This window comes from Micromys minutus, assembly GCF_963924665.1.
Source record: "Micromys minutus genome assembly, chromosome: 3".
Taxonomy (NCBI): domain Eukaryota; kingdom Metazoa; phylum Chordata; class Mammalia; order Rodentia; family Muridae; genus Micromys; species Micromys minutus.
Window position 1 is genome coordinate 11,792,058 of NC_137972.1, and position 27,598 is coordinate 11,819,655.

The 27,598-nt window shown below is 43.7% G+C and overlaps 2 protein-coding genes across 4 annotated transcripts in view; one reads left to right on the forward strand and one right to left on the reverse strand.

Moving 5' to 3' along the window:
• The window catches only part of PLBD1 (phospholipase B domain containing 1), a 47,236-nt gene extending 38,752 nt beyond the window's left edge, over window positions 1-8,484 (forward strand). The window contains exons 7-11 of the mRNA XM_080914876.1: window positions 1,680-1,880; window positions 2,008-2,148; window positions 6,649-6,834; window positions 7,736-7,842; window positions 8,214-8,484. Of these exons, the coding sequence (XP_080771002.1) occupies window positions 1,680-1,880; window positions 2,008-2,148; window positions 6,649-6,834; window positions 7,736-7,842; window positions 8,214-8,384 (806 nt within the window). The 3' untranslated portion in view covers window positions 8,385-8,484. The remainder of the gene's footprint in view (window positions 1-1,679; window positions 1,881-2,007; window positions 2,149-6,648; window positions 6,835-7,735; window positions 7,843-8,213) is intronic.
• Window positions 8,485-9,815: 1,331 nt separating this feature from the next.
• ATF7IP (activating transcription factor 7 interacting protein) overlaps window positions 9,816-27,598 on the reverse strand; it is an 80,106-nt gene continuing 62,323 nt past the window's right edge. For all 3 annotated transcript variants that reach the window (XM_080913984.1, XM_080913982.1, XM_080913983.1), the window contains exons 10-15: window positions 26,692-26,756; window positions 23,430-23,508; window positions 20,761-20,916; window positions 18,070-18,252; window positions 16,743-16,855; window positions 9,816-13,861 (exon numbers count right to left, since the gene is read on the reverse strand). In XM_080913984.1, the coding sequence (XP_080770110.1) occupies window positions 13,442-13,861; window positions 16,743-16,855; window positions 18,070-18,252; window positions 20,761-20,916; window positions 23,430-23,508; window positions 26,692-26,756 (1,016 nt within the window). In that variant the 3' untranslated portion in view covers window positions 9,816-13,441. The remainder of the gene's footprint in view (window positions 13,862-16,742; window positions 16,856-18,069; window positions 18,253-20,760; window positions 20,917-23,429; window positions 23,509-26,691; window positions 26,757-27,598) is intronic.

Genomic DNA, 27,598 nt, shown 5'->3' on the forward strand with positions numbered 1-27,598 from the left:
GCTGTGCTTTATTTATGGAAAAGGCTGTTACAGATGTAACAATTTCTTAACCTCAGCAACAAAGTTACCAAGGGATGTTATCTGAGGGTGGACGTTTATAAAACACTGGTGCTTCTGCCTTTTCCCACTACTAATAATAATCTGCCTTCCAGAGCTACCCAGAGAGGTTAGGATCGCAGGAACAATGTTTCCCTTTAGGGCCAAGCTTTGGGACTTGGTACCCTCCTTTACTCTTTCGCTTGCTGTCTTTAAGATGGACAATATAGTCACCCTCCCCAAGTAGCATTTAAAAATCAATTCATCATTTGTTTTTGCTGATCAAGAACTCTAGGCAGGCTGTATTTTTCCTATCCTCTGGTCTCTTAATGACCCTTACTCTACAAAGAGTCTCTCAGGCACTCATTCACGAAAGAACGCCTGCCCTCTTGTGTCCAGAGAGGGTACTACAGCCAGGAGGGAAATGGCGAACCTGCATTCTACCCGCAAGGATCTTCCTTCTACAGGGCTTGCCCTCTGTCCTATACCCAGCCTGTGTGGTTTTCTGGGCTGTCACATCAATCACTAGTCAAGAAGACGCCCACAGACTCACCTACAGGCCAATCTGATGGCGGGATGCTCTCAAATAAGGCTCCAACTTCCCAGATACTTCTATGCTTGTGTCGAGTTGACAAAAACTAACAAACAACAAAAGAAAACAGGAAGCACAAAGCTGTTCTTTGCCCTCCAGATGAGTCTCACACAGCCCAAGTATCCGCATCCATGGCGTATACGCACACCAGTGATACACTGGATATAAATAAGTAACAAAGACAAAATGTTAAGTGAATAACAGTTTGGATAATAAAAATGTGGATAATAATAAGTCCAGATACTGGGAAGTCCACGCTGACTGCGAAAGCCCTCTCTTATAGCGGGTACCTCGCTCTGTGTGCACACGGGAAGGAGGAAGCACGCGCCGTCTGGCCTCTTGCCGGCAGCCTAGGCTATGTCTGGGCTCCCGGCCTCCCTTTAACACTAGGTTGTGAACCCTCTGTCAATTGTTGGCAGTGCTCTGTGCTCCCAACTGTGCCCAATCTACCTGTCCACACCCAGCGCAGACCTCAACACAAGCCTACACCGTTCCCAACATCTAGAAGATTCGGTGAACCAGAGTGCCAAAGTCTACTCTCAAGGCCGTGTTCAGAGTCATACATGCAGATCCATCCATGTTTAAAAGTGCAGACTCCAAAAAGTTCATAAAGAACAGATTAGAAAAAGGAGAAAGAGATCTATATTCTTAAATCCCCTAGCAATGGTCCCTACTCCCACCCTCTTGAAGTACAAGTTCTGCAAAGTTCTGACTTTGTTTATAAATGCTCACATACCTCCTATCCCCTTGAGCACGCACACACACACACACACACACACACACACACACACACACACACACACACCACCCCTCAGATAGCCAGCCTTTCCTGACAGAGAATCTAGGAGACCACGGGCTCTGCTGGCACCTTTGTACACAGCAGCTTAGTAACTACCAAGTAGCTGGACCAAAGCTGGGAGAGCCCGCTGTAGAGAAAAGGGGTCCTTAGCTGCTGTTTTGCCAGACCCACTGAGGGTGTGAAGCCCCGTGCTGAGGGTTGCTGTGTGGACCATGTGTGCATGCAATGACCTGTGCACCTGTCTTCCTCTAGGGTTTCTGGAGTCTCTGGATGACTTTTACATTCTCAGCAGTGGCCTGATACTGCTCCAGACCACCAACAGTGTGTACAATAAAACCCTGCTGAAGCTGGTGGTACCCGAGAGTCTTCTGGCCTGGCAAAGAGTCCGTGTGGCCAACATGATGGCACAGGGTGGTAAGGAATGGGCACACATATTTTCAAGGCACAACTCTGGTAAGTGGTTCTGTCCGGTGATCCTAAGGCATGTGCCTATGTTTAAGCCTTACAGTTGTTAACCAGTTGGAGTTACTAACCAGTTAACCAGTTGAGGCATGTCGTCTCGTGTCTCCCAATATTTCAGGTACCTACAACAACCAGTACATGGTCTTGGACCTGAAGAAGGTGACCATCAAGAGGAGCATTGACAAAGGCGCCCTCTATGTTGTAGAGCAAATCCCTACATATGTGGAGTGTTCCGATCAAACCAATGTCCTAAGAAAAGGTACCTTTCCTTCCTTCCATGCTTTCATTTCTGTTGCTGTGACACCCCAAGAAAGAAAACGTCCGTAGTGATGGAAAACTCATAATGGCATCTTACGGTCCACTGTGGTGGACCAGTCAAGGCAGGACCTTGAAGTAGCTGATCATACCGCATCTGACATCAAGAGCCGAGAGAAACGGCACCCACACATTTTCCACTCAGCCAGCTTTCTCGGCTCTTCAATCATCCAGAGCCCAGACCCAGGGTAGGCTACCGTGCGCTTACATGTGTTCTCCCAGATCAGTTAAGACAGTTGTCCTCCACATGGGCACACGGGCCAACCTGATCTAAGCAGTTCCTAGCTGAGAGTCTCTCATGGGAGATTGGGATGCCAGTCAAGCCTCATGACCTCTGACCTCTAACAGCTCTAAAACTGCCTTCTTTCTGAAATTCTGAAGGTTAAATTGTAAGTTCTACTGAGCACACTCATGGGGTTTTCCCCTGACTCAGGCTGGGAGAGCAACGATGCTGAATTGCTTCTCTCTAGAACTTCTGGGGCATCATTTAGGAAAGGACATGAGCCCAGAATGGGAAGAGATGGAATAAGGTCTGATGTACCAGGCCTGGTAGAACCTCACAAGGGCCCCGGTAGTGTGAGGGATCAGAGATGGTGGCTGTCGCCACCAAGGGTCTATCCTAGACAAGTGAAGCCCAGGGATTGAATCTTGGCTTCTCAAAGTCACAGGTAAATGACTCAAAGTCTCCAACCTTAACTCTCTTCACATAGAAATATGGGCAATCCTGATTCAGACATACCAGTCATTTACTTACTATTTTAAGATCCCAGAGCTCTAGTGCCAAGAGTTATTGTTTGGGTACTAAGTCATGTGGTAGAAAAATATGATTTTAACTGAACTAATTTGGTAGGAAAAAAGAGATTTGCCCCCAAATCTGCCAAAATGGGCTTAGGATGTCTTCTTACTGACTTTGTCCCCTCCTACAGATATTGTTTACCACACTAGACATTTTTTTTTTCTGTCTCTGTGACAAATCTCATGATGATAAGTTAAAAGAGGCAGAATTTACTGGAGGTCACTTTCTCAGCCTGTGTTTTCTGGACCATTGGTGAGGTAGGGCACCCTATGTGACACAGATGGTAGAGGAAAACTATACTCATCACTGTGGTGAGGAAGCAGAGACACAGAGATAAGTCAGGTCAAGGTACAACCTTCAATGGTCTCATGTATAGCACATGCACCCCAAAGCCGTACTTCTTCCATCTAAGCCCAATCTCCTAATAACCCACTTAGCAACAGACAAATCTGGGAGTACTTCGTCAGTGTAGCTGGTACCCATGACCCTTGACCTCTCGGTGGCATCGCCTGTTAGGGAGAATCTAGGGGTAGGGAACTTCATAACTAGATCACAACACACAGTAGGCTACGTAAGGATCAATATCTTCACTATGAGGGGTTTCCCATAAGAATGTATTACCATAGCATATACACACTTCATTGCTCTGCCAACACCTGAAAAGTTGGGAAACTTGCTTATTTGGCCACTAAGCCTTGGTGGAAATGGAAGCCCTGTCATTTCACAGGGTGCATCATTAGAATCCACTGAGAAAGGACAAAGGACTTAACAGGGGAAGATGTCTTTCTGTCTTAGGGCTCTATACATCCTGCTAGGCAGCTTAGCCCTTGTTCTTTAGAAAATGAGTTTTTGACAAGGGAGAACGGACTGAACACAAGAGGCAGGAAAGGAAACAGTGTTCCATGGAACAGAGGCGCTGAGGTGAGAAGGGAGGAGATGGAGGCAAAGGGCAAGCCTGGGATTTAGATTAGGACCGGGTCCTATTAACGGGTCAGGACCTTAAGGACTTGCCACTCTCTGACCTGGGTGTACAGCGCAGATGAAGTGGATCGCAGGCTGCCATTCTTACCTGTCTGCAGCTTTCCATCATCTTCTCCCTCACCCCAACCAGTCTCTTCTGTCTTCATGGCTGATTTTTTTCCAAGCCAGGGGGAAACCCCCCAAGTATAACTCAGGAGAACAGCAATCACTTGGGTAACTTACCAGTTGTTGGGCTGCAGAGAAAGATGTCTCTAGGTCCCCTGAGAGCAGTGGTCTTCAGCCTTCCTCATGATGCAGCTCCCCCAATATAGTTCCTCGTGTTGTAGAAACCCTCAACCATGACGCTATTTCTATTGCTACTTCATAACTGTAATCTTGGTACTGTTATGAATTGTAATTTAAATAAATGACTCGTAGGACATCTGATATGCGACCCCTCAAAAGGGCCCTGACCCACACACAGGTTGAGAACCATTGTGACTCTCTTCTGGGTCTTTTCCTTCGGTTCTAGTGTTTGATCTTCACCGGAAAGTTCCATATTACCTCAAGAAGAAACAGGAAATGTGCCCGAATAAAGATACTGCGCAGCCATTTTTTAAACTGAAAACAAAACAGCCCTGGGAGCTTTTGAAATCAGCTCTAGGGTGAGGGCAGCGATGCTTGACCGTGCCAAGCAGTATCTTCCCCACGAGAGGGATGCTGATTCTTAAACATCACTAGGTCCATCTAGGTTAAGCTTACTTAAGCATCTCTTGTAAATGCTTTTGTGAGTTATGAAGCTTGATGAAACCGTGACATATAAAACAGATGCTGTTGGGTGAGCTGTTCTGATAGTATTGATTACCAACAATTAATTTATTACTAAGACTGGCATTCCTGTAAAAACTGCAGCTGTTTAGTGTCTACACTGACCCTTTAGAATGGCTTATTTGTATGGTACTGGATTCCTTTCTGTTGCGATAAATGCCATGATGAGAAGGAACTTTTACAAGAGTTTATTTTGGTTCACGGTTCCAGAGAGAGAGTTCACGATGGTGGGGAGGTGTGGCAGCAGGCTGCAGGCAAAGGAAGCAGTCAGGAAGCAGACAGAGGAAGTGGGGCCAGAATAGAAACCCTCAAAGCCCAACCCCACTGATAGACTTCCAGCAAAGTCTTACCTCTTAAAGGCCCCCAACCTCCCAGACAGCAAGTGTTCAAATATCCAAGCCTATGGGGGACATTTCACCTGCAGACCATCACAGATGCCAAGGAAAAGCATCTACCAACATTACAGAAACGAAGGCACGGAGGGGTGAAACAGTTTGTCAGTGTTGGAGCTGGGCTTTGAGTCGGTGTTGCTTCTGAATCTTCATAACCTAGGCGTATCCTAGCAACCAGTCTGTTCTTTCCTGATCATTTCAGTGTTGTCCTTGTCTCCATTCTTCCTGGTAATGGCTCTGTGTCCCAGCAAGGTCAAAAACCTCTCTGTCCCTACAATAGACTAGGAGATTCCCACACAATAGTGAAAAAGGACAAAGACATACAGGGGCCAAGAGAACACAAAGGTAGGGAATAATTTCCTCAAGTAGAGAAACTCCTAATCTTTAAAATTGGAACAAATTTACCATATGCAGTGATGGGCTTCATCAAGATGTTTTCATTCAAGTCCCTCATGCCCTTTGGTCTCATGTCAGCCATCTTCCTCCCTTGCTCCATCCTTCCACCCTTTTCCTTGCTAGTCAACAGTCTCAATTTCACATCATGTATAGAAAGCACACAGGCAGAAACACACTGTCTTTCTGAGTCTGGCTCATTTCCCTTCATATCATCTTGAGCTGCATCCTTCACTGGAGATGGGGTTTTCTTTGTGGTCGAATAAACTCTATCAAGTATAAATGTCACTAGGAGACATTTCGTTTGTTGCTAGACAATGGGTTGGTTCTAATGGTTAGCCACTATGAACAGTACTATAGCAAACACACGGATGCCCAGGTGTCAATGTGGTATGTTGATTTAAGATGTCCTTTTGTGAATTACCAGGAGCTGTATAGCTAGATCATGTCACAGCAGTTTGTTGAGAAACTTCCATACTGATCCCCATAGTGGCTAGAGACTCCCTTATTTTAACTGAAGGTTCTGTAGACAATAACCTGGTCTGGTGTGATTCAAGATGTTCCTGTAAATGTTTTCATGTGTCTAGTGCTTAGTGGCTTGAGGTACAGAGTTTTGGATGACCATGGGTCCTGTGAAATGTTTTCAGTCACAGGAGTCAAAAAGCCTGTTGGAACACAAGAGACTACCCGTAGTATCCCATGCCCACTTCATCATGTCTTACAAAAGGGGAAGGAGGGGTTAAACACCTAAGACCTAATTATTCACCCAAGAACCAACCTTCACTTCTTTGGTCCATAGAGAACAGTGCTACTCTCTGGATTCTAAGATTATACCAACAAGTTGAAGTGAAAACCAAAGATTCCTTACACTCTTCTTCCCTTCCCTCTGAAGTTTAGAAGGCCCGCTGTGGCCTGTGGGTTCAGTCACAGCTTCATTTCCTGTGCTACTTCATTTCATAATCACATGTGTGGTAATTTCCAAATATACGAGCACTCAATAACTTTCTTCTTTTGTTCCCCTTCTCTTCCCATCTCCCTCTGTTCAATCCCATCTTTTTCTTCCATCCCAAATCAGGATATTGGGCCTCCTATAATATTCCTTTCCATAAAACAATCTACAACTGGAGTGGCTACCCACTGCTGGTCCAAAAGCTGGGTTTGGACTACTCTTATGACTTAGCTCCACGAGCCAAAATCTTCAGGCGTGACCAAGGAAACGTGACGGACATGGCTTCCATGAAATATATCATGCGATACAACAGTACGTAACACACTTCTCAAGAGTCATTCTGCAAAACCCCTTCTCTTCCCTGTGAAATAAGAATCTATGTAAATCTACCATCACTGTACTAGAGGGAATTATAATATCCGAATCAATATTCAGGATACTATTAATTCTCTACACATATTGCTCAACAAATGTAACATTTGCTTCCTTTATAAAATAAGAATTTTGAAAGGCTGGCAGGATGGCTCAGCAGATAAAGGCTCTTGTTGCGAAGACTACTGACCTGAGTTTGATCCTCTAGACCTACAGTGAAAAGAGAACACTGACTGATGACCATCACAAGCACACCATGATGTGCACACACCTTTGTTAGCAGATACAGTCACATAAACTCAATTCTTAATCCTCGTCTCTACCTCCCTAGTGTTGGAATTGTGAATGTATAACTACACCTGACTCTACAGATCTTTTTTAACTGATCCCTCACCAGCCAACACACACACACACACACACACACACACACAGAAAAAAAAAAAAGAACAAAACCAAGCATGTAAAATACAGAAATAATCCATGTAGGGTCATTTCCTTAGCATCGCATAACCTCCTGCCAGCACATCTCAGAAGTACAAAGGCAGCTAAAATACTCATAAATTTTTTGTTTCGGTGAAGACTTTCCAAGCCCTGTTTGTATCTGATCTGTTGGAAAATGGTGATGCGCATTTACTTTATCTCTGTCTTTCTCCTCTTTGGGGTGTGGTTCTTGAGGAAGGCTGGCAATCCTAGAGTTACGTCTGTATCTGGAGGCAGGCTGGCCTGGCTGGTGGGACATACTCGTTAATGACTCAGGCATGAACAGATTCAAAATCTTACTATGGCTAAGTGTATCTCCGAATAGCTCACAGCTATTCTTCTTTACCGCTGTGTCTCCTAGATTACAAGGAGGACCCCTACAGTAAGGGTGATCCCTGCAGCACCATCTGCTGTCGTGAGGACCTGAATGACGCCAATCCAAGTCCCGGAGGATGCTACGACACCAAGGTAACAAACACTGTTGCTTTCCAAAGTATTCCTAACGAGGAGTGAAGCCAGGGGCAAGACAGTTTTGTGGCGTGAAGCCACAGCGTCTTAAATTTAGAAAGCAGTTCTAAAGTTATTTGTCTATAACTACACATGGCTCTACCGATTTTTGGTAGATTCTCAGCACCCACATGCTGGCTAACAACCATCCGAACTCCAGCTCTGCAAAAGCCAACACCCTCTTCAGGCTTCCACTGGTACTGCAGGCACTGGTACACATACACCCAGGCAGACAGAATACTCATTCACAAAATATAAACCACACTATGCCCTTGAGAAGGGGGATGAAGATTATGTAGATGGTCTTTTCAAATGTTTTCCTCTTTTTCCAGGTGGCAGACATCTTCCTTGCATCTCAGTATAAAGCCTATGCCATTAGTGGTCCCACGGTACAAGATGGCCTCCCACCTTTTAACTGGAATCTGTTCAATGAAACACTCCATCAGGGGATGCCAGATGTCTTTGACTTTGATTTTGTTACCATGAAACCTATTTTGTCATAGGACTGAAAGTGAGGAATGGAGAAGACAGAAAGCTGCGAATAAGACACCAAAGGCACTTTCAGCCATATTTCCCCATCTATAATCTTAATAAAAAAATACTAAATCCCCATCTATGGTCCTGTGTTCAGCCTTGCCTGGAATGCCACGTGGGCAGGCAAAATGGGAAGTGCCTACCACATGGGGTGGGAGAATGCAGCCTTGGGTGGAGGCCTCAGCCCCAGTGGGAAAAGTAATAGGCTGAGGCTGAAGCTTGGGTTTCCCGACTCCCAAGTGTCAAGCTGCCACTGAAAACCAGAGTGGGGAGCCAAGGGGGCCCACAGGCCTGTGAGGTAGGAGACTCTTAAACTCCTGGACATCCAGATGCCACTCTAAGTCGCTATAAGTCACAGGGACTTGGGAATAGAGGAGCCCGTGGGCTGAGGAATGGGGAACCCCTTAGCTCAGCCGTGGTGAGTCAGGGAGCTAGAGCAGCCTTCTGAAGACTTGGACAGCAAGCCTCTGTAGATGAAGGCTTTCTCCTTGCTTCCCCATGGCAGTTCTTAATGAGACAGTCCTTGGTTCCAAACTGCTTGTTCATGGTAGAAAATTCCTCAGGGTGGACCATAGGTTAAATACCTTTTGCCAGAATGTCCAGGAAGGGCAGCTCATTGGTAACCCCTTCATTATCATGGTGACCTCTGTTCTGGCCTTGTTCCTATGTGGGGGGTGTGGTCATGTGATCCAGGCCAGGAATCTGGCAGGAAGAAGGGAGATGGCTACAGTCCTCAGATGAGTACATGGGTCTCTGAACCCACTCAATCTCACCAAACTTCCTGGCATGGTCTACTGCCCTACACCCATCCATTTTCCATAATTTTGTGTAACAGCAAACATTTCAGGAAGGGTAGAGAGCCACAGCTACAGAATAAACGTGTGAAACAAATACACAAAAGGGCAAGACCCTCTCACAATTCATTATTCTCCTTTTAGGCCTGCAAAAATCAGAGTTTATAGTATAGCCAAGTTCCAACCAGTGGAGCTTCAGGGAAGATGAGGACCACTTCTTGGCCTATCAGACACCTGCATTTCCCTGCATTCTCTTACCCCTGCTGCTAACAGCACAGCCGTTGGGGTGGGGAGCTCCATCCCGGTTGTTAATGAACAGCAGGTGAGACATGCACTCATCTTTCACCGCTGAAAACACTTAAGCTGGCAGCAATTCTACCTAACTCCTCTTCCAAAGCCAGGGAACATGGGGTTAAGTACCGGGGAACTGCCTGTAGGTTAGTAAGACAATTCAATAGGCAGCAAGGAGTTTTGTGACGGAAGTGGACGTTGTTAAAGAAAGACATGGACTGAGAAATCTCAGAATGAGGCAGGGTACTCAGAATGTTAAAAACCCAGTCATTTATTTCAAAGTATAAAGTTCAGGGTTGCTGGACAAACCCCACTACAGTCGACACTTACACAGATACCACTCTACTGTACATTTAGGAAAGAAAACTAAAACCTTCAAAACCTAATAAAAATAGGGCAACCAACCTGCTACAGCCCAGTTAGCATTAGACTTTAGGAGGGTCTTAGAGCATCATACTATTTACATTTCCAACTGCAATGACAGAAATTAGGATGCAAGTTTCCTACAGGGATTTTTTTTACATTTACATTTGAAGTGGTTGATGAAACCTTCAAGCTAGGATCCCCCAGAAGGTGTTTGATTGCTTAGTTCCCTTATTTACAAAAAGAAAGCACATTTAAATATTTAAATGATAGGTACTCAGCTATCACTACTTATAAAACACAAAACAAACACTCAAACATCGCAGCCACGGGAGAAGGGAGCAGAGCCTGTCTTCGGCTCCCCTTTTCTCCCCTTTTCGGCTGGCTCAAGGGGATGAGTTTTAACAATTAGTCTCCTGCTCCAACAAACCCTCATAATTGCTGTCTTCCTGTGGCCCTTAAATGTTTTTTTAAAGCCATTTGCCCAGGGAATAATTAAGGAAGACAATTGCACGTGGTTACAGTTATTGTCTATAGCACAAGGACACACATGTCCATGAGAACCAAACAGGCCATCCAATCACAGGCAAGAAGTGACCATACTGAGGATACAGAAATGACCTGGCGAGGAGCCGAACACTCGGAAGGCTTTCTTTGCAGTACCTATGGGGTGAAGTCACAGCATGTCAGAAGAGGAAGCACACAGAACATTCTAAATCACATCCAGTACTGGGAGACTCATGAGAATGCCTATCATGTCAACTGACACTAGTGGTAATTCTGAGGACATTTAAAGCCACCATAACACCTGTCCAACACTGGAAACGAGCTCTGAAGAGATGCCCTGGGAGCCCATGCTTGTTTCTCATAGTGTGTTCAGAGGTATCCTTTATCTGACATAGGTGGGGGTTAGGGAAGGATGCCAATCTGGGAGGCAAATGCCATCCCAACAAGTATTTCCATGGAAAAGAAGCTCTGTTGCTTTCATAGTCATACTGCATCACATAGTACACAAAGCACACTGCAGATTTAAAAAAAAATGGAGCCTGGAGATGAGCCAGACGAACAAAGGGACACAGTCACCTTCTAAAGTGAACAGTCACAACATGTGGTCTTTAGACGTTAGCAAGAACATAAAGAGGCTTACTCACACTTAAAACAGGGTGAAAAGTACTCACACAAAGTGCAAAGGAGAGAGTGACAAACAGCTGTTATCACTAGTTACAATAGAAACATCTGATGCTTCATCTAGAAATTTCAGAGGTTCCCAGGATTCCCAGTAAGGCAATACTTACCAGTATTGTCAGGCTAAAAATGTAGCAAACCTGAATCCCCAAAAACGGGACACTTGAGCTTATTTATAATACTTTAAAAAGAGATACCAGGGAGTAAAAAGTCCTCCACTCTACCCCACAAACAGCCTCAGCACCTATATGTTGCCTCTCAGAAGTTGAGCATTCGGAAAACCCAACATGGCGGCTGCCCAAAGAAAGCATCATGACAGGTCATCTGAGGAGACTGTCTATAAGTGTATTTTCCACTTAACAATTACAGCCTCTGTCCACACCTTCTTTCCAATCTGGAATAAACAGTTTTCAGTAATTACTTTCTGCAGTAAATCTACATTTAGAGCCATTATTTGGGATTTTTTTTTCCTTTGACAAAAACACCCAAGTAAAAGCCAAAACAACAACATAATATTAACTCCACTGGGCTTTCTTCACATGATTATATAACACTATGAAAACTTTTTAAAGAAGATTAGTAAATATAAAGTAATTACTGAATATAAACAAACATATTCATCCAAAGAAACCTTCATTAGGCATGAGCAGACGAGATAGTGAAAACCATTTTAACATGTGCTTTCAGCTACAGACGGGGATACTGTTGACAGAGGCCGTCACTGTACCCATAAGACAAACACTCAGTACAGAGAGGTGCTCATGTACAGTTAGAAACTGTTTCTTCCTCCCCAAGTCCTTACACCATAACACAGGCACGTTTCCCATGAGCATGAATCTTAGCAGTCGGAGCTCCATGACTGCTCACCAAGCTTGTGGGAAAGTGATGCTCAGTGGTACCCTTTCTCTCAGCGTGGAGGGCTAGGAGCATTTACACTTTGGCAACTGCAGGCTTCCCTCATTAACTAAATTAAAGTTCACACTGAAGAGGACAGAACACACCTAACTCAACTTCCTTCAGTAAGCCATCACAGAGGCAAACAGACACACAAAGGGAACGGAGTTCCTGCTTTCAACGCCAGGACTGGTGACTGGCTGCTGCAGCTTGTGAAGAGAGAAATGGGACTTAATGGGACAGCTCAAAAGTGCCTTCAGGCTCCACAAAGGCTTCACTCACCCCTAAATGCTCATCCTCCTCCCTTTCCCCTCAGGTCTCAAAAGCACCTGCCTGCCTGCCTCCCTCCCTGTAGCCGCCACGCCTTGGAAATGCAAGGCTGAGAGCGAGTCTACCAAAGTCTTTGAAGGAACTAGTAAGGCAAGCAGACCTACCGCAGTGAAATGACACTGAGGCTCTACCCGAACCCGATGAAGTCAGACTCCACTTGGCACTATCAAAACAGTTAGGACTAAAGCAGGAAGGACCTCATGAGAATCAAGAGGAAACTGAGTTCTTCTCTGGTCATGCACTCCTTAGAAAGAACACTACCCCAATAGTGCTGAGATGAACCAGAACTTCCTCAGTCTCTAATAACATGGATAGTAAAACAGCATTAAAGACATTTGTTCTTAAACAACACGGCCTATTTTATGCAGAGTTAAATGATGGGCAAGAATAAAAGTATGTTCTAAGAACATAAGAGTAAGTTGGAGTTGAAGGCAGTGACGTGGAGGATGAGCTTCTAAAACGCTTAAAGGGTGTGGGATTTTTCGTGGCAATGAAGAGCCAATGAATTCGGAAAGGAATTCACAGCAATGGACACATGATCTGTGGACTTCTGTAGTTAAGGCACAAACACAAAAGGAGAAGCCAGATTAGGAGCCTGGGTGAGGGTGGGGCACTGTTCACCTCCAGCAACTTGGAAATCAAAAGTACAGAGGAGGCATTCCCTCTGCTTAAATTCATCTACTTTAAATATTTTTCTTTATTTCGTTCTTTGGGTTTTATTTAGATTCTTTGATCTTCTAGCCTCCCCTCGAGGCAGAATCACACCAGCTCTGCACCTCCGATTTGCTCACCAAGACACTTCCTATGGGAAGAGAGGTAAATCTGAGAGGAAGCCGGGAGATGGCATTGTGACGCACACACAACTAGAGACTTAAAAATTCAAAGAAAGGAAGAAAACACACAAACACCCACACGTGCTCCCCAGCCTCAAAGCCAAAGCAAGGAATAAATATACATATTTAAAACCCTGAAGCTTGAATTGTTCAGGGAAGACTTGCTTTATGGGCTGAATTTATTTTGCTTCCGGTTATAAACAAACGTAGTGTATACAGTCATCTGTCCGGGAGATCTTGCACAAGATGGATTTTTACACTGAATTTCATGCACAAGATTAAAAACAAGCCCAAAATGTGAAACTTTCAAAAGTGGAAGCTAAAGAACTCCAAGGTCTAACTGTTCTGGGAGGAAGAGATCACGTCCGTTGACTGAGGGTCACAGAAAGGCCCAAAACGGCCATAAATGTCCTTGGCGCGCACCGCAAAGTAGTACTTGCTGCCAGATACAAACTGTGTGAGAGTGCAGGCCATCGGCAAGGGCAGGGCTTTGACTTCCCCGATCTTCTTCCACTGAGAGGGCACGGTGGCGCTGGGTTCCTCGTGGTAAGCATAGAGGTGGTAGCTGTCGACAGTAGCGCAGCTTCGGTCCACTTCCAGGACACTCCACGACAGAACAATGCCATTCTGACTCTGAACTCGAGCTAACTTCAAGTGTGGTTTCTGAGGCAGAGAAGTGCTGGCAGCTTCTGGGGGCAGACGCTGTGGCTGTGGGGCTTCTGGTAAGGGCGCTGGATGCACAGGGCGTGGGGGCTCCTAAGGAGAGAAGAGATGGATTGGTTTCTTAGAACAATTTCAGAAGATACCTTAGTGAACGTAGAGAGCAGTTTCCACAAACAACTCCACAACCAATCATGCCCCAGACAATGATGCGGAACTTACTCAGCCCGATTTCCTAAACGGAAATACTACGTTCTCCTTGAAAAACAATAATCCCTTCCCAATGGAGTATCATGGAAGAGATGTTGATGCCGTGGGAACCAACTACGTGTAACAAATAATTTACCACTATCTAGTAGTAACAGTAAATTAAATTTACCTCTGCTACAGATTCTCATTTTAGGAAAGCATATGAAAGTGAAGTGTAGCACATAATGGGCACACACAGTCACACTCACTCTAGAACTACTCTGCCACACAAAGACAGCAGCACGGGCGAGAAATGCTGAACTGAACAAGCACTGTGGTCTTGGCGTCTGGATGAAAGCGGATAGTATGAAAGACAGGACTTACGGCTAGATGAAGGCAAAATGCCCTCCCCTGTACCAGGGGACAGGGGCAACAGTGGCAGAGGAAGTGGGAGGTTAACCAACAACAGTAAGTGCCAACACTTGGAGAAAAGGACGAACCCTGGAAAGCCCTGTGGACACAGCCTTAACAAACTGTCTACACTGTAAGCGGAAGTATTCTAAAGTCTTCAAGAAAAAAGTGCCAAGTTATAACTTAAGTGTGATGCCCCCTAAGGGATTACCACTGAGCTAGAGTCCAATATCCAGATAGGAAGGCCTGCTAGTAAGAGAGCACACAAAATACAAGTCCTACTGGAAGAGGAGGTACTCAGAGAACAACGGGGGCTGTGCACATTAAGCTGAAGCTGGAAGAAGCTGGAATCGTGATGATTCAAAGGAGATGGTTTGCTCAAAGGCATTCTTCCTGGTAGACAGGAAATTATACACACATTGTGGAGAGGCACACTCACCAGTTAACAGACAAAACCATGCTGAGAGAAGCCCAAGGTTAAGGAAGTAGCAACGAGAGGGGTTACACTTCCTGTAACTATCTCTTCCTGAAGTGACAGAATCAGTTCAACTCATTCAGACTGTACAGCTAGCAAGAGCTAAGAAGCTGGCTGAAGCCACGGGCTTAGGAAAGCACAGGAGTTGAACGGGTTTGCCCAGAGCATAAATGGCCAGCTGCCTCTATTCCGAATGCTTAAATTACCTATGCTTTTTGACTACTCATGTCCCAAGTTGGTTACAACCCGTCAAGGGTTTTGTATGGTTTTGTCTGTGCAGCTGGAGCTTTTGGTGATGTTTTAGAAAAGAAACATAGCACATCACTAGGTATTTACTTAAAAGGACCAAGTGTGGCTTCACAGGTGCATGGATCCTCTGGTACACCATCTTTTGGGAAACTGAGGCAAGAGACAGTGAGTTTGCCACAGTCTGAGCTACAGGTAGAACCCTGCCTCCAAGGAAACCAAAACATAGCATGTGCTACAGGGACCAAGGGACAGGGACAGAGCCAACTGTCAAGTGCTGAGAACTGCTGGAGCCAGTGATAAACAGACACAACTGCACTGACCTTTCCTTCAAATGCTTTAAAATGTATCTTGAGCATAACAGTTTATGCTACGGAGAGTTCTAGATTTACAAAGTAACAACTTTCAAAAGTTGCGATGGATTATAAAGTGGGCCAAGTAGTCTAGTTTATTGCTATATTCTAATTACCTGAAGAAAGCAAAGCATTCTTTTGTACACTACGACAGAAATTCGGCTTGCACCTCAAAACAGCCAGGGCTGAAACACTGGGCGTTCAGGAGGCAGACCGGATCTAGCTGGCTCTGGCAGTGGTGGGTGAGGACACGGAGCAATCACTGACACCATCATGACACACCATCTTGTATTTTTGGTCATAATTAAAGTACTACTACTAATCCACATAGGATTATGAGGGCTAGTGAAGTACGGAAGAGTGGTTGTGACACAGGTGCTTAGTCAATGGTATGACTTTTCTACTAACATTAACAAAAATCACAGCTGTTCATGGGTTCTAGGGCTGAGGATGTGGCTCATTCACACATACACACACATAAGCACTGGGCAGTGTGGGCTCACAGCAGCAACTCAGCCTCTGAATACCAGCTGCCTGACGAGCAGTAAAGACCGGAAAGTCCTTCAGCAACAGCATTAGAGTGCTGTGTGAGGACAGGCCTATCAGCATGGTAAGAGACACAGAGAACACGCAAGGAGGACTCTGGGTAATGTGCAGCCTGCACGCCAACCTTTCCTCTCTGAGAGGCACACTTGTTCTCACACACACTCTATGGATATTCATGCACACACTACAGGGCTCCCAAAAATTAGCCAGAATCATGTCACAGGACAATAGGACTTTGTTTAAGGCTAGATTTAGAGGGAAATACTTCATTTTCTGTCGTTTTGTAACAAAATGCATTCCATAAGATAAACTAATGATAAGACAAAGTTAGAAATCATAGGTTTTAAGAAGTATAAAGTCATAGTAAGAAATTTACACCTGAGTTAGAGGCACTGTCTGTCACCTCAGAAGCCTGGGCCAGTGAGCAGCAGTCCTCATTGAGCACTTTTGCAGAATGGTAAGATCGAGTTTTCTAAAATGATCTTGTACTAGAAGGAAGGAAAAACTATCTCCTTCCTTTGATAATATTACTACTTTTAAAAAGTGGTAGCCAGGCAGTGGTGACTGATGCCTTTAATCCCAGCACTGTGTGGGAGGGAGGGAGGGAGGGAGGGAGGGAGGGAGGGAGGAAGGGAGGAAGAAAGGAAGGGAGAAAGAGGGATGGATGGATGGATGGATGGATAGGAGAGGAAGTCGACAGGAATGGTCCAGCAGCTTAGTGACTGAGGATGTCCAAAAGGCAAGCATTGAAACTTACATTGTGCACTTGTGGTGGCCTGTGATGCACCGTGAGCTGAGGCCCCGCTGATCCTAGGGTCAGTCCATTGTTTACAACGTACGTGGTTGTCTGAGGCACTCGAACTGTAACACCTACAAAAGAAAATTGGAGGAAATATGAAAATTTGATAAATTTGTTCGGCCACGTAAACATTAAAAAAAAATTCAACACAAGGAATTCCATCTGAAAAGTCTAGTCAGCCATGCTGTGACTTAAACATCAGGATAAAGAACTCATAAAACTCCCTCTCACAACACTCTCTCAAGGGGCACTGCAGGGTTAGGGCTTCTCTCTTTATACTGCTAACCGGATGAGGGCACTCACTTGGCGCCAAGGAGAGCTGCCGTGACGTTACAAAGGTAAGAAAAGCAGAGACTTAAGAGCCGTCCACTCTCCTGTTCACGCAGCTCAGACATTCAGTACACGATCCACACCGAGGCCAGGACTGCTCCAGATGGCATTGGTGGCCAATCAAACAACTGCCTTAAAACAATCCTTAGGACTTGAAAAACAAAGCCAGACTACAGATCCAAAGTCTCCAGTTGGTTTAATTTTCCTTAGAAATTAACAATTAATAATGTAACTAGTTTTTTTTAAGACAGCTAGATTTGTGTGCTTCTTTTATAAATATATATGCACAGCTATGCCTTAGCTCTGACTGCTTTTATATGCTATATTCTGTGATTGAGCCATGTATTCTAAGATACTACTATACATATGTTAATTTTGCAGATTGGGTGTAATTATTATTTAAATCAACTGAATTTCCTATAATATTTGAGATGACATTTACCATAACTTCCGTTTTCTGGGTTAAGTCTCAACTTTCGGAATCATTAAGTGCGCACTTTTAAACCTCAGCATGGAGGAGGCAGGGGCAAGCAGATGTCTGCGAGTTTGAGGCGGGCCTGGTCTACATCACAAACTTCTATGCAGCCAGGATATACAGAGTATAAAACAGATAAAAATCAAATGGGGTACTACAATAACAAAGTTAAACTGAAGACAATATAAAGACTACAAACCCTACCGTATATATGCCCAAGATCTTTCTTTCAGTCATAGAAAAGGCTGGATACAGTGTGGTACCCCTTTAATCCTAGCGCTTGGGAGACAGAGGCAGGTGGATCTCAGTGAGCTCCAGGCTAGCCAGTGATCTACAGTATGAGTAACTTCCATGTACTACATTGTTACTAGTTATACCATGCAAGTGTGCTATTCCACATGTTCCTTAATATGATAATCTCATGTCAGTATAAAGCAGTACATATATTTCAAAGCCGTATAAAAGAAAAGAGTCTCTTACTAGTTTGAGGATTGACCTGGCGAACAGCAGAAGGCTGCATAACAGTTCCTCGTAGGGGAGCCTGCGCGGTTGGTGCTGGGAGAGTTGTATAAACCACTTGGTGGTTTGCAGGAGCTCTTGGTACAGGGAGTCTTGTGGTCACCTGAGTTACTGGACGATGTGTTACATTCACTGTGGTTGGAGCTAAAAGAAGCAAACAAGATACCAACAATGTAGCCAATTCTATGTTAAGAAGACATCATGAAGAAGTAATTACCATTACACAAAATCTAACCACAGGGGAAAGGGGCTATCAGAACCACGGGCAGATGACATACTTCTATCCCTTCCTCCAGGTCTGCAGGTCACATGCATTTCCCCTACTCCAGCTGTCTGTCTAGCTGAGCTAACTATGGCAATGAACAGAAGCAAATCAGGCCATTGCCTACCAATAAGGGACAAGTTTCAGTTGAAGCCTATCATCCAACCCCAGCCAGACTCATCAACTCAGCAAACTGAAGAGAAACCAGTAGCATAGCTCAAAGTACAGGCCTTATGTAAAGGAGTTCCTGAGCAGACCTCCCCAGACTCAACGGTCATCTTTGGTGGTTTTCGTCTCTGTTCACTGAACTCAAAGCACTAGGCTCTGTGAATCAGTCACACACACATTTTCCAGACGACTTCTGGGTGGTTGCAGATGTAGAAGCATTTAATAGCTTAGAATCTTAGAAGTAGACTTTTTATAAAAAACCTTGACACAGTGCTTATTAAACATATATCTTTATTTAGATCCTGTTCCTGCTCTAATACACAGGTACTATATACAATGTTCTAGCATTTGTTAAAACTATACATATGATAAAGCTGGAATAAGATGGTTTTGGGGGTAACATGGTATAAAATTATTATCTTCCTCCTTCTACATAAATTTTTTCCCATGGGTCCTAGTGTCCAAATAAAAGCCTTATTAGAATCTACATTTTATAATCTTGACATAAAACTTTTATTTGTTTTTAGATCTTATATTGTGTGTGTGTGCGCGCGCGTGCGTGCGCGCATGTGTGTGTGCACATGCACGCATTCGTGATGATCAGGCAAATGTTAAGGGAACATGGTTTTCTTCTTCCACTATGTGAGAGGGAGCTAAAGACTGAAGTCAAGTTGTCAGACTTGGCAGCAGGTTGCTTTACCTTGACAATTGTACAATGGGGGTTCCAGATTAATGCTTGATTTGCAAAGAAAGTGTGAAGAAATTATTAGAAAATGAAGTAGAGACAACACTGGGACCTCAAGAAAGAAAAAATTATGGAAGTTATGAAGTAAGTTTTGTACAAGATTTGAGAGTGGTTCCTAGGTAAGAAAGTATAGAACACATAGAATCTTATACTAGTAAAACTAAGTCAAAATATTGGGAGAGCCATTGTGTGCAATGTACAAGAGCCAGCGGAACTGCTGAGTTAAGGGTTAACTTGACTCTTTCTGGCCTCGGCCTGTCAGCTTTGCCCATGTCATTTATCATTAGAGCTTCACAGGAGAATGCAAGTAGCTGATCTTGGAGCTCTGAAGTGTAATGAGTCAAAAGTTAAAGTTTAAACAATGACAAGTTTGCAATTATTATTACTCTGGCCACAGGCCTAGGAAGAGGAAAAGCTTGGCACTTTGGGGATCATATCAATCATGATTCTTCTTTGTGGGATGTGGTTTTTCTTGATTTGGCAATGATTATACAATGTCTTTTTTTCTACCTGCTTTTGGAGTGTCAATAAAAGACTGGGGTGAGAGAAAGGCGAGAGCTAGTGAGGGGAGAGTGAGGTGCACATGAGGTGAATGTGAAGTGTGAAGAGAGAATGTGGGGTGTGTATGGAGTGTGCGAGTGAGAGAGAGTGCATGTGCTGTGTGTGAGGTAGGTGTGTGTGAGAGTGAAAGGGGAACACACAGGAGAGAAGCAGAGTGCACAAGAGAATTCAGAGTGTGTGCAACCTCAAGCTGCAAGTGAGCAAAAGAGAGTAAAGAGAGGGAAAGAAACCTTAAGCCTCGAAAAACTGACCATCAGTTCGTACCCAAAAAGCAGTCTGTTTATTATGCAACTTCCAGATATCCCTGCTTCCAGCTGAGAACCCTATCCTGTGTCTAGGCTGGACCCTGTGGAGGTAGCCTTTTAGGCCTCATATATAATATAAGCTCAAGCTTCACCTAGTACAATAGTTTCCTGGCTGCCTTTGGGTCAAGTGTAGAAGCCACCCCAATTAGATGTTTGCCTTGTAAGAGATAGTGTCTGTTCACAGCAGTAAAACCCTAAAACACTGATATTATTGTAGGTTGGTTAAAAGCAGCTTGAGCCTCAGACACTGCTTCTGGAACAAAGTGCTTATCTAGCATGCTTAAGTCCCTAGGTTCAATCTCCAATTTAAAAGACAAAATCTGACCAGTCCTGGGATATCGTGGTTCTATTAAGAACAGTCATTATAACCAGCCTTTCTGGAGAGCTAAATTACTTCTGCTCTTCAGAGTAGCTAATGACCATGACCCAAACAAAGTCTCATTTGTAATTATTCTCTACCCGGGCTGTTCCTTAGAGCAGTGAGCAGAGCTAGGTTATGTTACACATTCAAACTACAACCTTCTTTTGAAAGTTTTAAGAATTATTAATATTCTGTTGATTCTTCCCACTGATTCCAGAGCCAATGTTCTAGGGCTACTCAGCAAATTTACCTGTGGGCAGAACGTGGATAGTTGCCTGAGATGGCCCACTTGTCGGCACCCCAGATGGCTGGAGAGGTGGTGCTGGTAGGATGGGCTGCAACGGTCGAGGCATGGGCTGAGAAGTGCTCACAGTAGACGCAGGAGGAGGATTTGGCTTTTTGGGGTCTGGTAACAGAAATGTAAGACACGTGAGTGGTGACAGAAGACACAAGGTGGCCCAGGCCTGACTGTCCTGGGACTCACTCATTCCCTTGCCACCTGCACATCACACTGCCCTCTTCAGAAGCAACGTCCTTCTGATCTCATTATGAGTACTTTTGCTGATTTGAAAACTCAGTCAGGAGATATTTAAAGAATTCACGGGTGGTTCTTAACAGATTCCAGTTCACACTTTTAGAGAAATAGTCTTAGTTTTCAAACAACAATCTTCTGGATTCAATATATAATACTGACTTCATTGTAAAAATGCATGCATATGTATTTATCAATGTAACAAGGACATTCCTCTAGACAAATGATGTAGAGTGAAGGTTTTAAATCTCAATATAAGTGACTGCTAATCATCATGGTCTGTTTCTTAAAGTAAAAGGCTTAAAGAGTCAAACAGGTCTTGTTGCCATTACAAAAACCCTGACACGGGGTGTGCTGAAGAAGATAAGCCAACTACTTTCTCTAGGAGTTGACCCTCATCCATCTGTGTCCTACTGAATAGTTCTGGGTCCTTCACTTTGTCACATAGGAGAATCGTACTCCTCAGAATAGTAAAGTTAAGATGACTCAGACGTGTGTCAATGAGAGCAGCCAAGAGACCGGTTTGGTGGCAGGTGAACGGCTAGGGACACTCAGGGCCAACTCTGCCCTCACAGAATCCTGCTTCACTGTTTATTTTTGTTCTCTAAGAATTCCACAGGGCAAAACCAATCTCAGAGCCACTGTGGCACCCGTCAGGGTGTTTGTCACACCATCAAGAGGTTAGCCTTGAAGGACTGGATACGTTCTACACAATGCATATAATTAGCTATTTTTATTTAATTTTATTTCTTCCAAATCAACTGTCTTATACCCCTAAACATAACTTTGTAAGTTTACTGACTTCAAGATAAAAACAATTACCATTAGATCTTTCCTAATAAACACATTATCATGTTTTTACATACGTCTGCGAGCAAAGACACTTTGATAGCCAAACAAATCTGAGAAATATCATACTTTGAATCATAACTGGGTATTGATACTATAAATTACCACAGGAAAGGCTAAATTAGTATGCATTAAACGAAAATCAAACATCAATTTTTTTTTTTAATTTTACAATTAGATTTGACCCAGGAACTTGTTATATTCATGAAACACTGTAGATGTCTTAGAATCTATCCAATTTAGTTTCTGAAGACTGCAACTAAGAAAATTATTAGGGACTCTTGATAAAAAATGATTATAAAATTTTGATTGTTATTCATATAGCACTAAAGAGAAGCAATTCAAATGATAAAAATTAAATGGACAGACACTTAAAAGTATCAACACTAGAAGAGGGAGTAGAAGGGACTGGAGAAATGGAGGAGGGGAGGAGAGAAGAAGGGAGAGAAGTTAAGGGAGCAAGCAACCAAAGAACTAGTGTTGATTCCTGGGTCGCTTATTGATTCTGGTGGTTCCTAAGTCTAGTACCTTCCTTCACCTCTAGTATGAGAACGAGGTTTCATTAGGATAGCACAAGTGTGCCTTAAGTGCTGTGCTCACTGCCACCTCCCTTCACAGCTTGCACACACTCAGGAGCTGAGTGCTGCTTTTAAACCGAATATTAATTAAAGACTCATTCTAAAAGGATATAGAGAGACATCCAGAAATAAGAAGCAATGGGGGGTGGGGAACTTGAAGAACCATTAGAAAACCCCAGACACGTGGGATGCAAGAGGCTCCCAGGGCCCAAAGGGATGACACTAGCCAAAGTACCCAACAGCAGGGAGACAGAACCTGAAGAGACTACCTCTAGTAGACACGGCGCCTGGGGGAGGGATGGGACCTCCCATCTAAAACTAACCTACGATTGTCCGTGTCTAAAGGAAATGCAGGGACAAAACTAGAGCAGAGGCTGAAGGAAAGGGCATCCACAGAGCACGCCACCCTACAATCCATTCCATCTGCAGACACCAAACCGACACTACTGCTGATGCCAAGATGTGCATGCTGAGAGGGACCTGATACAGCTTCTGAGAGGCTCTGCCAGCACCTGACTGAGACAGATACAGATACTCACCATTGACAACCACTGGACTAAGCCTAGGGACCCCATAGAAGACTTGGGGAAGGGCTGAAGGGAATTGCCACCCCACAGAAAGAACAACAGTATCTATTAACCGAACACCCCCAGAGCTCCCAGGACTAAACCACCAACCAAAGAGTATACATGGGGTAGTCCACGGTTCCTGCACATTTGTAGCAGAGGACTGCTTCATCTGGCATCAATGAGAGGGAAGGTGCTACAGGAGTGAGGCAGAAGTGAGCACCCTTAGAGGCAAAGGGGAGAGAGACGAGTTAGGGGATTTGTAGAGGGAAACCAAGGAGATAATACTTGAAATTTAAATAAATAAAATAAATAAAGGGGAGTGTGTGGATACATCAATGGTACACGGGAACCATTCCTGAAGCATTTGCTGAACTAGTCAGTGCCCGGGTACCTTGTGTAGTTCCGCTCTCTTCATCGTCTATCGTGAGGTCAATGACACCACTGGAGTCACTGCTAGCAGCTTTTCCACTCTGAAAAAGAAAACTTGCTTGACTCTGCAATGGAACTGGCAGCTCCTAAGGAAATGCTTGATAACAGTAAGGGCAAGGGGGCAAATGGCTTCCTTCAAGCTAGGACCCAAAATCCCAAAATCTCAACAGCATGGCAAGTTAACACCTTAGCACTACTTTGAGCTAAAACTCCCAGGGCCGGCAGACGTCTCAAAGTCAAAGGCTCTTGCTGCCAAGCCTGACCCTAAGTCTGAGCTCTGGGACTCCCACGGTGGTAGGAAAGAACCAACTTTCCCACAGGCTCTCCTCTGACGTCCATGTGCACACTGTGGCACTTACGTGAGCTCGCATACACGTGCAAGTACCAATACCAAATCGTTAAATAAACTGTAATAACTGTCATTAATACAATAAACATAACTTTCAAATATTTTCCACTGAAACTGTAATCGTTTTAGAAATAAAGTTGTCTGGTAAACAGAACAACTGAAGCACCTAGATTCTCTTAAGTGCTAAATACAATGAATAAATACAAACATCCACTTTCTGACTATGAAAATCCTGGCCAATCTTATTCTTAAGTTATCAGTTATGGATATATCTTGAGGTGGGAGACATTAGGAGATGTCCAATTTGACAGCACACTGCCCAAAATCATTAGTAAGACACTTGGGACTAAAGACAAAAACAATTCCAACTCATGAGCTACGGAACCAATCTCTATAGTGCAGACATGTAAGTCACTACAGAGATATACTAAATGTGTACACATGAACATACAAAATGCATAACAGAACACGTGAAATTTGGCAATGCTTAAAAATGATAACCATAATCTGTTTTGACACACCATTCTGAGATTAAATAATTAGCATTCTTATCTGTAAGGTCAAGTTGATTTGTGAAACTAGGGCAAGAGGCTGCTCCACAGGGACAGAGTACAGAAAGAGAGATGGCTCACAGGGAAAGTGCCTGCTACGGAGCCTGACTGGTTAAACTGGTCCAGGACCCACCCGATGCACAACTATCCTTGAAGCACCACAGTTCTGTGGCTCATACACAGATAGACAAGAGCAATAGTAATAAAGAGAACAGTAAGTAATTAAGAATTCCCTGACTAGAAGAGCCAGATGATTCTAATCTTGTAAAACTCTTCTACAATAATTTCATAGAAAATTACTATTTACAAACACCACAAATTTGCTTATTACAAAATTGAATTTCTAGTCCTCATGGAATGCAAAATTATTTGCTTACTACATTATTTACAAGGTCCAGTTTTCAAAATGTTACTAAATTTTGAAAAAAAAGGATCACAGGCATTACTAAATGTGAAAGGAAAAAAAATATATAAAATGAATTTAACTTTGGACAAAAAAAAAAAAAAAAATAGCACACCTTTAGTCCTAGCACTTGGGAGGCAGAGGCAGGCACAGGTAGACAATGTGGCTTCTGTTATGAAATAAGTCTCAGTGATATGCATGGTTACTGTCATGGAGGCCACCAGAACAACACAGATACAACCATTGTTCTCTGTCCTCTCTATCTACATGGGAAGACTGTACTGCTGAACACAGCACACACTCTAGTTGCAGGACATGGAGAAACCAAGCTGGAACTGACTGGAAGTTCCTTCACTATGGTCTTTCAGTCCTGGCAGGCACTATGCAGGTCACTGGGAGAGGTAAGATATCAGTGGTCTTACCCAGTATTGGTCCCTGAACGCCACAATGCTGATCTGCCAGGTAAGTCATGTGGATATTCCCACTGGTACAGCATGTAATGGTGACATTAGTACCAGGGTGTAACCAATGACTTTCCACTTGCATTTCAGGTCTGCTCCACAGTAGAAAATGTTTCTAATATTGTACACTTGGTCAAAGAAGTCATAGGCCCAGGACTTGAGGGGATCTATTATTGCTGACAGTTATTGATAACTGTTGTATTATCAAATTGTCTTCTAAATATTTATGTTTGCAGCATGAATTTGTATGCTCTTGACCTTAGTCTTCTCTTTACAATGAGCAGCTGTCAATACAAAAGCGGTCACAGACTGAGAGAGGCTTGTGTGGGCTCAGCCATGAATGGGACAATCTGTAAACAACCCACCCTCCCACCATCACCATGTAAGGCTCAGAGTACCTGATGGCAGAGGAGCTGGAAACAAAACAAGAGCCTAGGGATGGGGAGGAGCCTGTGACATGACATGGAAGCTGTAGTACAGTTGGTGTTTGCTGGAAAAGGGTTGGGCACTGGTAGCGCCCCCCCCCCCCACCACCACCACGCCTGGGCCCATATGGGCAGCAGTAACTGGACTCTGGATAAGGGTGGAGTGAAGCTGGGAAGAGATGTGTTCAGAAGCATTAAGGGGAGGAATGGGATGTGATCAAAATACACTGTATACATGTGCAAGATTCTTGAAGAATAAATGTCAAATATTATGTTAAAAGTCATTTGGCTGGGCTGTAAAGGCAGTTTATAGAATGCAGATGAGCTCAGTGAAAATGATATTTGACAAACAGATTCTGTTTCATCCAAGGAATAGAGAATAAAGCAGGAAAAAGAATGATGAAAAGAACTAGAGAACCAGTGTAGTTCAACAAACACTGCTGAGGGCCAGTGCAGTGGCTCAGGGGACAAAGGCTTCGCCGCGGAGCCTGAGCTCCAGCAGCAGAGAACTGAGCTGTCGTTGTCCTGTAATCTCAGTGTGTGCACTGTTACACCCCAAACAAATGTAACACTACTTGCTAAGTGAGATGGGGGTAATTGAGTACGTAAAGAAATAATGACGTTCCTTCAAAAACCTGGTGAAAACATCTAAGATCAGAAAGTACCACCAACCGTCAAGCAGAAGGAACACTAAGAACACACTTCTATGGAGATCACAATGACATCTAAAAATCAACAAGGAGAAGAAAATGGCGAATACAAACAAGAAGATCACATGTTGTAGAGCAGCAGAGTGTTTGCTACATTCAACAGCACTAAAAACCTCTAAAGTCAAAACTCCGAGAGCAACAAAGCCTTTCCTCAGCAAAGAAGGAAAGTGAGCAAAAGACTCATGTTCAGTGAGTTTGAGACTAGCCTGGGCTACAAAAGATCCTGTCTCAAAAAAGAAAAATAAGCCCTGTAATCAATGATGTAAGAAAAACCGTAATTATGCTGATCACAACATGACGCTTCGGCAAAGGGAAACGATCTTACCTGTGATGTGCTATCGGCTGCTTTCTTATTAACAGAAGAATCTACTGTTTTGTTTGTCTGGTTTTCTGTGAATTAAACAAAAGAAGGGGGCAATTTTAACACATATATATTATGTAATAGGCCAGGCTGCTTTACACACATAATTTATGTATTCTTCAACAATGATTTTTTTGTCAGCATGTTACAGATGTACATGGTTTTTCTCACAGATCACTGTTTTAGAAGGCTAATTCACATTATAAATATTTTTTCTTTTTAAAAATTATTGATCTTGTGTATATGTACACCATTGCTGTCTCCAGACACACCAAAAGAGGGCATCAGGTCCCATTACCGATGGCTGTGAACCACCATGTGGCTGCTGGGAATTGAACTCAGGACCTCTGGAAGAACAGTCAGTGTTCTTAACCAACGAGCTATCTCTCCAGCCCTCAAAATATAAAATTCCAAGCTTCATATACTCATTACTGAGCAACTTAAACTATCCTAAAGAATACCTGAGAAATATAATTTGACATTTGTACAAGGAGAATGCTCAATATAAATGGTTAAGCAATTTAATGGAAATGCTATTCTTTCATATCATGTGTCTTTGGGGGAAAATGTTCATAATAAATTTAGTGCAGGTTACAGCAAGGATGAGAAATTTATACATGTATTAGTTCAAGGACAGACTTTTCTTTTTGTGTGTTGTGCAGATACACGTTTGCTCATGGCTACGTACGGAGGCCAGAGTGACATCACGTGTCCTTTGCATCATCCTCCACCTTATTTCTGAAGGCTGTCTTTGAACCTGGAGACACCACTGCTTCTGCTAGGCTGGTTGGCCAAACAGTACCATGAATCCACCTGTCTGAGCCCCTCCACTGGGTTTAGATTCCTGCTTCCAGGCCTGGCTTTTATGTAA